This window comes from Perca fluviatilis, chromosome 11, assembly GCF_010015445.1.
Source record: "Perca fluviatilis chromosome 11, GENO_Pfluv_1.0, whole genome shotgun sequence".
Lineage (NCBI taxonomy): Eukaryota > Metazoa > Chordata > Actinopteri > Perciformes > Percidae > Perca > Perca fluviatilis.
The window spans coordinates 13,183,240-13,196,557 of NC_053122.1; the positions used below are offsets into that span (position 1 = coordinate 13,183,240).

At 40.4% G+C, this 13,318-nt stretch overlaps 2 protein-coding genes across 2 annotated transcripts; one reads left to right on the forward strand and one right to left on the reverse strand.

Moving 5' to 3' along the window:
- The first annotated feature begins 44 nt into the window (after positions 1 to 44).
- On the forward strand, positions 45 to 3,125 carry si:ch73-71c20.5 (DUF4748 domain-containing protein). Its single transcript, XM_039816320.1, has 3 exons — positions 45 to 142; positions 424 to 664; positions 2,460 to 3,125. The coding sequence occupies exons 1-3, from the start codon at positions 100 to 102 to the stop codon at positions 2,629 to 2,631; spliced, it is 456 nt and encodes a 151-aa protein (XP_039672254.1). The 5' UTR covers positions 45 to 99; the 3' UTR covers positions 2,632 to 3,125.
- Positions 3,015 to 12,718, reverse strand: tmbim1a (transmembrane BAX inhibitor motif containing 1a). Its single transcript, XM_039816319.1, has 12 exons — positions 12,456 to 12,718; positions 9,589 to 9,954; positions 6,862 to 6,929; positions 6,657 to 6,721; positions 6,516 to 6,569; positions 6,355 to 6,405; positions 6,226 to 6,265; positions 5,676 to 5,713; positions 5,491 to 5,578; positions 5,312 to 5,407; positions 5,164 to 5,217; positions 3,015 to 5,039 (listed from the first exon to the last, which is right to left on the reverse strand). Exons 2-12 carry the CDS (start codon positions 9,947 to 9,949, stop codon positions 4,890 to 4,892), a joined length of 1,065 nt encoding a protein of 354 aa, XP_039672253.1. The 5' UTR covers positions 9,950 to 9,954; positions 12,456 to 12,718; the 3' UTR covers positions 3,015 to 4,889.
- Between the last annotated feature and the right edge of the window lie 600 nt (positions 12,719 to 13,318).

Consider the following 13,318-nt stretch of genomic DNA (forward strand, 5'->3'; position numbering starts at 1 on the left):
GTTCACAGAAGCGCTACATCGATGTTATCCACTAGGTGGCAGCAGTCGGATATGGTGAAAATGTCACCGCGCATGCCCGACTAACATTATTCAACAAACATGGCGGCACGCTACGTGACAGCAGTCGGGACGGCACTGAAAGGTAAAATACAAATGTGATAACATTAAACGTTCTGTAAAAGTGTCCAAGACATAAACAATCAAGTTAACATTAAAGCTACGTTTTGGCAGGAGCTGTGGCAGAGTTATTTGTGTAACATGAAATAACGTCATTGTATCGTTAACGTTACTTTCTAATATTTTGGACAACGCGCATTTTCTTTTTACATGACCCTATAACCAGACTCAACGCTCACATTAACCCCGTCGCAGAGGGGACAGAAGTCATATCGTTAAAGAACAAACGTCTTTTTGTCCTGTTAGGTGTGCACCTTGTTTCGACAGTGTGTCGGTGTTTGCGGCTGCATGCTGCTCAGTGTCGGCCGCTACATGTCTCCCCTGGTGCCTCCCTGTGCAGCTCAAGGACCGGTCCACAGAGGAGCAGCCAGCCCCACAGCACAGCCGGCAGCCACACACAAGATAAGAGGGCCGAGGAGGACGAGGGTCCTGAATACATCCCTAAGAAAAAGGGGAAGAACCCCATGATGGGGATTGGCTATGCCTGGTGAGTCTCTTCTCTTCATTCATGCACACCCTTAGTAACTAACAAAAATAACTAGAAAGGATTTGTAGATAAGCAAAAATAACTAAACCACACTTGTTGGAATTTACCTTGATTTAAATGTAGCAGACGTATCGGCAGTAACACTGGTATTTGCTGCTGTATGTGGTAGTGCTGATGTAGCACATGTATACAGAAGTAGTATAATTATATATACTATATCAGTAGCATTACTAGTAGGAGAAAACAATGTGTTTTTTTTTTTGAAAAAAAAAAAATAAAAAAAAATTTTTTTTTTTAAAACACAAAAAATAAAAATGGGAAAAAAAATTTTTTTTTTAATTATTATCACCACAAAAACAAACACCCCCCCCCCCCCCCCCCCCGCTCAACAAAGAGATTTCCACAAAAAAGATCCCAGACATTGTACTACAAAATGTAGCCCCTAAGTCATCGTTTAATGAGCAATAAAATATTATGAAATGGATTTAGTCATTCTCACCTAAATCTGAACGTAAGTGTGCACATAGACCTTTTGGTTTTGATTTACATTCTGCTAGACATAAGGCGTTATACTACAGTTTGTTTTTTATGAGACAATATGTTTGTAATTTAGGTTAGCACCAAACATCGACCATTTTTCGTAATGTATAAGGAGCAATTTGCCTTGAGCATCATAAATGCTTCTCTGCACTATGACTACTGCTGCTGGGCAGCATTAGGTACAGCAGTTTTGCAAATCCTATCTTCATGAAGATAATATAACCTACATTATAATCTCTACACTCGCTTGTAAAAACAAGATGGACAGAATATTTGAATAACCTCTAACACAATACAACTCAACAGCACCACAAAGAACAGCCTCAAACATGACCATGAAGTTGATTGAAACGGCTTCAACAAAAACCTTCATGAGGGTAACGATCCTTTGCAGGGCTGTTGTATTTAGACTGCATTGGTTCGAACTAGGTGTACCTAATAAACTGGCAACTAACATTGTGTATTCCTAGAGAGCTAACCGTGCGTTCATGGACATCGGAAAAAAAATGTTTCCAGTGAAAACGTCACCATTATTGTCATTTCATGTGGGAAACGGGCTAGATTATGCCAAGTTTCCCAGTTGGTGAAGCGTCGTTGACAACTGACGTTTGATGGAGGCGACTTTGGTTCACTGAAAATATTTCAATGACAAACTGTTTATTGTGGACAAACGCCTCTGCCATGAAACATACACAGACATAACATGTTTCAAATTATTCATAAATTGGCCCATGTATAAAAAAAAAAAAAATTATCCGTGTCCTTTCCGGTTCGTTGTCCTGCAGATAACACAAACACCTGGCGATGTGCTGTTTGTATGCTCGTATAAGAAAACCGCAGCAAATCTTTTGTTATTGTGGCCTCCATGTTTTCACACACCTGATGCTCTAGGCTACGGAAAACAGTTGGTGGCAGTCAGGCAACAAGTTGGTATGCCAAACGCCAATATAACAGAAGATCCCGACCATGTGAACGGTGGCAGTCGGAAGAACAACGTAATCACAGGCGCGGTCCCTGTTATTCCCAGGTGGCATGAACGCCCCAATTGATTTAATTACAAGAAGAAACACAAGAGATTGAAATATCCTAAAACTAGCTTTCCAACCATGAATCAAACATTTTGCATTCCCACCCAATTGGCTCCCTCTGTACTACAATACGTGGAGTTTATCAAGATTTAGCATCAATAATGGATATGGTATGTGTTGCCCACCGAGTATGATAATCAATATAATTACCAATCCCCCTCCTCCAGGATGATAGGCCTACCCACTGGAATCATCGGCTTCCTCCTGGCCAAGAGAGAAGTGGACAAGAACCGACTGAAGCAGCTGAAAGTTCGCCAGAGGATGAAAAGGTCAAACGAGGGAGAATACGAAGGCAGTCGCTACCGTCATCATGCAGAGGATGTCAAACTGGAACAATGATGTACATATATGGCTGCAAGATTTCTACCATATCCTGAATGTCACAACTGAGACGGTGACTCCACTGCACTACAGCCCAAAGACTGATTACAGAAGATAACTCTGAAAAAACCTCTGAGACTATTTCTTCTAGAGGCAGATGCAGGAACGTGCTTTTGACTGAGCCTTTAATCAGGACAGCCTTTTTGTTGTTGCTTCTTATTAGATTGATCTTGCTTATGAACAAAGATGTGTGCTTAGGTTGACCACTTCATTGAATCTAAGGAATTACGCCATTTATTAGCCTAAATGCTGATGTTCTATAAATATGATTAAGCAAATAAATGTATATTTATAAATGTGTGAATACAAAAATGAAAAGTATCACCAATGGTACAACTACATATGAAATACAAATGTTTATTTAATATGAAAAGGCAAACACATTTTCCTCATCACCCTACCATACCCCCACACTGATCATCTGTGCTGCACATATTAAAATGTCTGCCTTAGTTGTTTGAGTCAAGGGTTGTATGTAACTTGGGTCTATACTGAATATAAACATGTGCAGAGGACCAGCTGGTTGGGGTTGATCATTTAGGAGCTTTTAGACACGCATTGGTTTGAACTCAATGACTTTCAGGAATGTTCCAATAATTTAACACCATGGCCCCGATTGTGTTATCCTGTATGGACAAACCCACCCTGCTGGCACTCAGTATCTGACCCAGATTGGACGAGAATACATGAACAGACATATGTATCAATACTATAAAACACTGGTGGAATATAACCCTGTACTTCTTAAAGTAAAAAAAAAAATACAAAATCTAAACTCAGAAACTTCACCCTGTGAAGGCACTGTAGGGATGTAGAATGCATATAGTTATGATATATAGTTACAATATGAAGCCATGACAGCAGGTCAGTGGCTATCATTAGGTGTACTGAGCTGTTTTTGCTTTTTATCTATCACTAAAGTATCAATACTGCAGATACCAAGTGTAGTTTTGAGCAGCCATACTAGCATCATTAGGATTAATGCAAAGGTTACATCATGTAACATCACGTTTTTTTGCACATAAACACTTCTCTTCACATCTCAATTACTATTTACCATGAAAGCCTGTTTTGCCTTCTGACATGCAAATCATTACAAGTTCCAATATTTTGAGAACTATGCTCATTCACTTGATACATTTGCTGAGAGTTAAAAGGTGATCGATATCACGCTCACGTCTGTATGCTAAATATGAAGCGAGCTGGCAACAGGCTAGCTTAGTTTAGCATAAAGACAAAAAAATGGGAAACGGTTAGCCTGGTCTGTCCAAAAGTAACAAACCTACCAGCACGTTTAAAGCTCGCTAAATAACCCTTTCTACCTTGTTTGTTTAGTCTGTACAAAAACCTTACTATAAAAATGAGTTCAGGAAGTTACTAGTAGAAAAGGTCCAGTATACACTGTTTTTTTTTTAGGGATTAAACAAATGAGGTATTATAAGATAAGTGGTTAGCTTTAGAAGTGCTGGTAGGCAAATTGTTTTTAACCCGACAATCCTTTCATCAAACTCAGAAAAGTGTGGAACTATAAACAGCGTATAATGCCTTATGTTTGAAAAACTAATTATTGGTAAATAAAAATTTATTCAGAAGTAGCCTATTAATGATTCATACACAAATAAATAAAGATAAAGCGTATCAGTATCGGTATTAAAAACGATCCTGGCCCTGATGTTACTTGGTATCGGAAACCAATTTTCTGGTATTGCCAACCCCTCCTACTGTACTTCAAAGTCAACCAGAGAGATGGGCCTCTTTGTTGGCAAATTGGGAGGTTGAACATAAAATAAACATGGTTGCCCATTTTCTCAACATATATACAGATTGGCCACAGTTTGTACATGCAGAGAAGAAAGGTTGAGACGCTGTCTGCCTCAACTTAAATCCAGTGTCTAAAGGTATTTGCTGTATTTATACTGTAGTATTAATATTCTTTTTAAACCACTGATAAGTTGCTTAATACAGAAACACACAAATATTAATTTCAGGGAAAAGAAATCTTTTTGGTCATAGGATTAACCTATGACCAAATCTCAAATTCATGCCTAAGACATTTTCACCGGAGTGCATCATGATTTTAAAAATGTATTCTGATTCTGGCTGAAAACAAAGCAAAAGGTTTAAAAAAAAAAAAAAAAAAAAAAGGCACAGAATGGTTTTGGAGGTGTTAATCTGCACTCTGTTGACCCAAGTTGCTTGTGTACCCTTGTGTGCACTTATTTGGTCGAGGCACCGATAATTTGCAGCAGGAAAAGGAAAATCTGAATGATGTCAACGTAGATGGAGAGCGCGGCAAACACGTACTCTTCTGGGCTGATGGAGTACTTCCTGTTCCCTATCAGCAGCTGCGTGTGGTACGCTAGGAACTACAAGACAAACAAGAAACATTCAATATTACACTGGAACACGATCTGAAAGAGTCATACATGGACAACTAACAAAAATTACAGTCACAAACCACCATCAACAGTGAAATTGCGTAACACTCACCATAGTGAACACTATGGCTCCCATCGCTGCATAAAGCATATGAAGCCACAGAATCTGCAACAAAAAAAAAACAGACATTACAATGATGGAAACTTAAGTGTTACCAGGAAGCAGTGTTTTGTTCTAATCAGCCTAACAGAAAACTCACATATTTGAATGACAGCACAATAGTTGCAATAATGCCAGTCACCAACATCACAATTCCCAGGACACAGAAGAGGCCCTGGCACTTGGTGAAGTCCACCTAGAAAGAGAAACAGGTTGATACACATGGCCGAACAAATACATAGTGGCCATTTGAAGCTAATAAGCACGCGCACACCCTACCTTTGTCTGGAAGCAGAAGACGGTGACAGCGATGCAGACGACGGCAGTGATCCCCAGAGCGAGAAACACTGCTTTTGTATCATAGTAACTAAAAACAAAGAACACAGACAGAGTCAATTCTGGGGGAAACCAACCACTGGATGTTTATATACTACTACAGCATGGACTGTGCACCTTTGTTTTACCTGGAAATGGATCCAGTCATGTAGGACAAAGCCAGGGTCTGTAAAAAAACAAAAGTTTATTTTTCCATCAAAAAAAATACAGTCACATTACAACATGATGGGAAAAAAAATCCTGTAACTGACCTAAACATCTATCAATATTAAGCTATAAAAAGCAATACACAGAAAAAAAAGTGATGGTCCCCTTAAATAAATGATAATACATAATTTTTTTATATATATATATATATATATATTTATCAGTCCACAAAATAATAAATGGAGCCATTTTGTGCACAGAGCTGATAAAACCCAGAAACAACATATCGAAAGGCATTATGCAAACACAGCCTGAGTCAGGTGTGGTGCTGACTCACTGTTCTGTATGTTCTACTATCAAAGTCAAACATCTAGCATTGGAACGATACTAGCATAGCCTGATGGAAATCTTCACTTAGAAAGCTACAGTGTTTTAGTCTAAGAATAGACTTGATCCAAGTCCAGGAAACTGCCAGTAATGATGAGTCTCCTTTTCGTGATTCCCAAGTCAACCACAAGTCATCTTACTTACAAAGAGGAACAGCAGAATGACGTTCCATGGGAACTTTCTCCTACAAAGACAGTGTGATTAGAAGATTAAATGCAGTTTGAAGAATATTCTTTGTGCAAATATTCTTTGTAAAACTGAGCAGTCACTCACCGGGGGCCCTTACAGCAGACCAGCACAAGGTGGGTGACAATATACACAGCACTAAAACAACAAAATGCAGAGATGAATGTATTGAACTTCACAAACTTTCATTTTGATTCCTATTAAACGTAACTTTAAATGTGCTGAGGTAAATACAGCGTAGGACTTACTATGATGCCCAGTAGATAGCTTGGTTTTTCTGTACGAAGGATCTGACAGGTTGGCTGTGAGAAACCACAGGCAGAGTTAACAGTGTGACACGCGCAGCCGCAAATACAAACAGGCACACAAAACACACTCTGTATACTCACACAAATGTGAATACGGCCACAATGGCTGTGGTGACAAGGAGCTGAGACGCCAAAATCAAATACACCTGAAAAACACATGCATACAGAAAGGGACATTACACCCCGTCGTTCCTCTCTTTGCTCTGTGACTTAAATGTAATGATAATACACGACAGACACAAACTAGGGCTAATTCATTATGGTTTGTGTGAAATGTGTGTTTTACCTTTCGGATAAAGGCATGACGAATGCTCAGACTGTCCCAACCGCTGTCGCTTGCCGCAAACTCCTCACCTGTGTTGTCAGCAGAAAACAGAAATATGAGCACTGACCACAAAGAGCTACAGAAAACGTGTCATCCCTCACCCATCAAGAGTGAGAGATGAGGCATCATAACATCAAAAGTTTAAAGTGATGGTTTGACATTTTGGTAAATACGCTTATTAGCTTTCTTGCCATCAAGAGCCAGATGAGAAGATTGATACCGCTCATGTCTGTACTCTAAATATGAAGCTACAGCGGGGCGACTGTTACTGCTAATTTCCACCAACTGCGGAACGTCTGCGGATCCGCTCCGGAGCGGCGTGGAGTCATTAGGTTTCCATTAAAGTCAACGTGTGTATTTTCACTGACTGTGGAACGGCTGCGTTCCTACTCCGTCCCTACTGCGGCGGTCCGCAGCCCTCCGGAACAGATAGGCAGAGCTTCTGTTTTTGCCGGACGGTGGAGAGCTCCGCAGCACTTCAGCACAGGGCAGATAGTGCGGGACAGGAAGTCAAATCACAGAAACAAAATAAAAAATCCTGTTAATTTTCAAAATAAAATACACCGTGCTCACGGCAGATCATATTTCCCTGCACTACACCTTGAAAACGTCATAATGGATGGAAACAAACTGTTGTTGGTTTTGTGGTTCCGTTTCTAGAAACTACATCCTGTTATATCGCGCCATCATACGTGAATTTGCGAGATCTCGTGGCGGCAGCCGTTACGCAACAAATCCGGAGCTGGTGGGTATTGAAGGACGGCGGAGCCAACACGCAGCGGAACCGATCCGCAGACGTTCTGCAGTTGGTGGAAACTCTGCGTTAGTTTAGTTCAGCCTTAAGACTGGCAGCAGGGGGAAACGGCTAGCTTGGCTCAGTCCAAAAGGTAATAAATCTGCCTACCAGCACCACTACAGCTCACGGTTGTTGATGTGTTACATCTAGTTTGTTTCATCTGTACAAAAATGGAACAGTTTCCAGTCTTTCTGCTGAGCCAACCCTCTCCTGTCAGTAGCTTCACATTTACTGTACAGATGCGAGTAGTATTGATTCTCTCATCTAAGGGCCCTCTCACAACTACCTCATTTGGTCTGATCTTTCGAAATTTTCAGTTTTATCCGAACAAAAATGACACAGGTGTGAAACCTCCCCTGGACCACGGTCCGGGCCAAACAACCGACGAAAAGAGGGTATCTCGGGTCCGGATCAAATTGAACCATGGTTCGGTTCTAGTGTGACATTCTTTTTTTGGATGGTTCAGCCTTTCGGACCAATTACAAGATGTTCTGGCAGGCTATGGTCAGAACTGGAAAAAAAGGGAAAACAATGCAACAGAACTAAATACGCCGCGGGTAGCACATGGAGAGAGGAGGAGTGTTTAATTTGACGCTTGGTTAGACAAAGATTCAGCTGGAAAAATAAATCCCAAAACTTCGACAATTTTCAATTATTTTCCGAGGATGAGAGAGAGAGGATACGAGAGGACAGGAGAGCCTGTCTACAAACCAATCAACTGAGAGTATAGGGAGATCAGGTACGTGGGTGATGACAATAGGACGTAGGTATGACATGTATAGTTCTTTAGTGCGCAGCTCGCATAATTGCAATGTGAAACCAAAACTAACTGGATCAAATGTATACAATGTAACAGAAGCGTGAACCTTGGTTCAGACTTTCAGTGTGAAAAGACCCCAAAAAAAGTGTATACGCATATTTTCCCATGTTTTACTCTTAATTTTGATTGTAATTAGTGCTGTCAAACGCTTAAAATATTTAATTGCGATTAAATCTCATTAATGTCATAGTTAACTCGCAATTAATCGCACATTTTTATCTATTCTAAATGTCCCTTGATTTCTTTTTGATCAACATGGAAAAGTGGATCGGCTTGCTTTGTGCTTTTGTCGCCTGGCTTTGACGAGGGCGTGGAGAATTGGCATCAGCTGTGTGCTTGGCCATCAAGTGGTATTTCAGACTGGACATGCAGCGATGATAGCTCAGTTCACAACAACAAAACACACAGATCACTTTGGTGTTGTCAGTGGAACCATTTGGCAACTTTTCAAAAGTAAACTCAGAATCTTATTGCCATCCATTTCGGCGTCTTGCGCTCGCCATCCACTCAAAACGTAACGTTAGCCTACTACTCTTTGGCCGGCTCGCAAGCCCAAACAAGTGTGTGCGGCGTGCCTGTTGTTTTGTTTGCGGTCTGACTAGATCTCGTGTGCTGTTGTAGTTTTTCTAACATTACTAGTTGTTGCAACAGCATGTGAAAAAAACTACAAAGTTTGCTAGGCCAAAAAGAATGTTAATTTCGCGATCAAAAAATTGACAACGATAAAATGGGTTTGCATTAATGCCGTTAATAATGCGTTTAACTGACAGCACTGATTGATTATGAGGCATTCAAGTAAACTTTTATTTTTTTTACCTTTAATTATAGCGTTAGTATTTGGCCAGGGCCATGTTCTAAAGTTCTGCTGGTTGAATGTAGCTTTTGTTTTTTCAACTGATTCATCAAGCCAGTGTATTTTCTTTTTTTTAAATGTCAGGACAAAGTACCAAAATGCATCATCCTTTTAAAAGGTTTGTCATAAGTGGCACAGTGCTTACTTCACATATTAAACATTTGTTTAAATAAAAAATTAGAAGACACACGCTGACATGCTCAGCAGTCCCTGTCTTACCCGAGCTCAGGATATCTGATGGTATGGTAGGTGGCATGACAGGCGGCATGGGAGGGTGACTGGGGTAGCCAGCTCGTGGAGGCCCACCAGGGTGAGGCTGTCCTGGGTAAGGGCCGGGAGGATAGCCCCCTGGCTGACCCTGAGGATAGCCCCCTGGCTGACCCTGAGGATAGCCCCCAGGCTGGCCTGGATACACAGGAGCGTTTGGACCAGCGGGGTAGGGAGCAGAGGGCTGGCCTGGCTGGGGACCACCAAAGCCAGGGAAGCCATACGCAGGGGGTGGTGGGTAATTTCCACCCTGAGGTGCATATAGCAGGTTCCGGGAGTCATCGTACCCTGGAGGGTAGTCTGACCTGGACATTTTACCTAAGGAGGGAAGTTGGAGAAAATACAGTTCACGTCGGTTTCACATTTCAATGTACACAAGCTGAGAGAGTGAACAGTAGTAGTATCATATAAGCCATCACAAACATGTACACATACACGTACATAAATGGGTAATCCTGACTTCAGTTACACAAAAGCACAGACTGGCATTTGGCCAGTGTACTGAGCAGCTATTGGCGTGTGTGTGAATTTGTGTGCGCACATATTTATCTAACACGCAGATTTGGCTGGGTAAAAATAATAATAATCATACTTGAGTTTGACTTAAAGGATACATTTGGGGTTGTATCAGGTTAAAGTGAACATATGGTTCTACTAAGCAATGTGGTCCCAAAAACCACCACAGGCTCAGGAAACAACCACATACGTCTCTGAGGGAAAGGTCTTACAATAGACCACACACCCACTCATACATATAATGTTGTCACATAAGGCCAAACTATTACATATTCCTACGTAGCCTATTAAAAGTGCTGCGGTATGTTTACAGGATATTGTTAGTGCTTTAGCAACAAAATTAAGCCACTTTTACAACGTGAATAATTTGAGTTTTCAAACACATTTCTCCCAAAAATGGATTCACCCATTTTGCAGATGATTTCTGACTCGTTACAATATAAACACTAAACCACCATATTGAAAAGACCGTGTAAGTAGGTTCCTTTGCGATCACGCATTTATTCACTGGGGCTTTTTAGGGGAATACGCACAGTAAAGGAATTCAAGAGCTGGCTCCACCTCATGCTGCCATTACATCACATCCAGAGCACCAAGCAACAGAACAGAAAACACTAAATGGAAAAAGTGCTTCAGAGTATCTGCAGTTAAGGAGGCACCACAGAACTGGTCACTTCTTTGGTCATTGAGACACAAGTTAGCACATGAGGGCTAAAGGTGTTTGAATGGGAGGGTGTTAACTCTTCTCTAGAAAAGTTAACGTTAATGAAGCCTGTCATTTGGACGGACATCATAATCTTGTAATACCCAAGACAATAACAGAGTGAACCGGTTTGCCAAAGATTTTCATTTTTGCTTTTTGTTGAGACTGTCTAAGGTTTTGACTTAACTGTTAGTTTAGTTTATGGTGAACATGTTAAAAAGTGTGTGTGTATATATATATATATATATATATGAGGCTGTTGTTGAGTAGATAACCCATAAAGTGTATTTTAGCTTATATTGGTGAGGAGCTACTACTGTTACTAAAATAACTTCCTGCATTTTGGCTTTGTCATCGTGACTTTTCACATGTATTCCAAATCATGTAATCTTGTATGTTTACAACTGTGGACTTGAAACTGACCATCAAATTAAAACCAATGTCAAAACAGCCATATTTTTTTATTAACCTAATAACTTGTGTTTCTTTGTTTCAGGACCATTTTTGTGAAGTGTTTCTTTCTGTTATTCTGTCAAGCCATAGTAAAGTTAGGGGCTGCAAGTTTTCTTCAGGGACTATACAAAAAGCATTAGGGTGGGGGAGGGGGAGGATTGTAGACCAAATGATCATTTGATTAGTCGAGAAAACATTTGGCCAATTAATCAATAATGAAATCATCGTTACAATCGTTGTTTTTTTAAAGTGAAACATAAGGTTCACCCCCCTCTCCCCCCAACCACACTTCCATAGCGTCCATTACTGGAATTCAGCTACGTCAGCAGTGTTTGTGTCTATGGGCAGTATGGTGGCTGACAACTGAATGAATGAATGAATGAATGAATGAATCAATGAATCAATCAATCAATCAATCAATCAAGAGGAATATGCCCATCAATGCACAACAAGTTATCACACCAGATGAAACGGGTGGAATTAATTAGTTATTATAAATCAGTATTCGTTATGGCTAGCTACATTCCCTTTCAGGTCTGTCTGGGGCCCTGGTCCTATGCATGCTGGCTCACTGGGACTGAATGAAGCCATCTTTAATGTTGGTGGTTACCCAATGGTTACACCTGGGATTTTCCTAGTATAACAGTTAAAATGTCTGCCCTAAATAAAAAATAAAAAACTATTCCTGGGTTGAAATGCACTGTAGCTATATCTGGTGTTGCAGCTGAGAGCGATGCAGTAAACAAACAACCCAGTGTGTAAACGTAACCACATGTTTGCAGACAGAAAATATCTGCACCATCAGTTCCCCCATCTCAGATTCGGACCAAAGACAGCTCTGTAGCTATCATATTAACTATGGCTACATTAAACTTTAATTTTGGAACTTGACTGAACACGGATATATATGAGCTGTTTCAAACACAAGGTTGACTACACCCACTCCACCCTGTTTACTGAGAAATCAACCCCGGCTCACATAAAGTATTTCCAGGTGTGTGGCGTTAGCTACACTCTGCCACGAATTAGCTAACAGAAAATACAAGGTTACACCACTAGCAACAGGTTCAATTCAACTTAAAATATATTTCGGGACCATTAACCCGCTACGAAAACATGATAACATCTTAAAATGAGCTCCTCTTACCAACTATGAGATGTCAACGAAAGAAACAGTCTGGTCGTAACCTAATATTTCTTAGCGGTAAAATGGAAAAACTAGAAGTCTTTGCGGTGTCGGAAAGTCCTCTCTGTTTTCAAAAAACTCCAAAGTACTGAAGAGTTTCGGTTAGGTTTGTGTTTAATATGAATTTGTTCGGCGGCCTGCCCGTCTGTTCTCTCTGGTCTGTCCTGTAGGTTGAGCAGCAGCAGTAGGGAAGAACATTTCCCGGAACAGTAAAGAGCAGGGTGGAGTCCAGAGGAATCTGTCAAACACAAAAACACACGCACGCACGCACGCACGCACGCACGCACGCACGCACGCACGCACGCACGCACGCACGCACGCCCTGTGTATGGAAAGCCAAGGCCTGACAGGTTTAGCCGACTTATTTTCAACAGGCCCTTTTCATGTTACTGAATAAAGGTGCATTACAACATGCTAAAGGACATTAACAAAAATACTGTACTTGCACATGCTTGACTGAGAATTTCCATTTAGTGCAATAAAATATATTTTTTTCCATTTTAGAGTTAAAAGGTAGTTTTTATTATCCTTCCTTCATCTGACAGCAGAAATACATGTTACATTCATAGATGAGTCCAACACTATTAGTTACCGTTCAACATTAAAACAATGAACATGTCAATTTTACACATCAACTCATCGATCATTTTACTCTTATACCTTTATTTTAATTATCTTGTGAATGATGCTGCAAAGGAGTAGATAATGGATAGATGTATTTGATTAAAATGACTTCTACCTGTAACAGAGCATTTTTTAATTTTGGTATAGCTACCTTTATTGTTTTTATATACTTCTGACTCCATACAACCACTAATACCTTC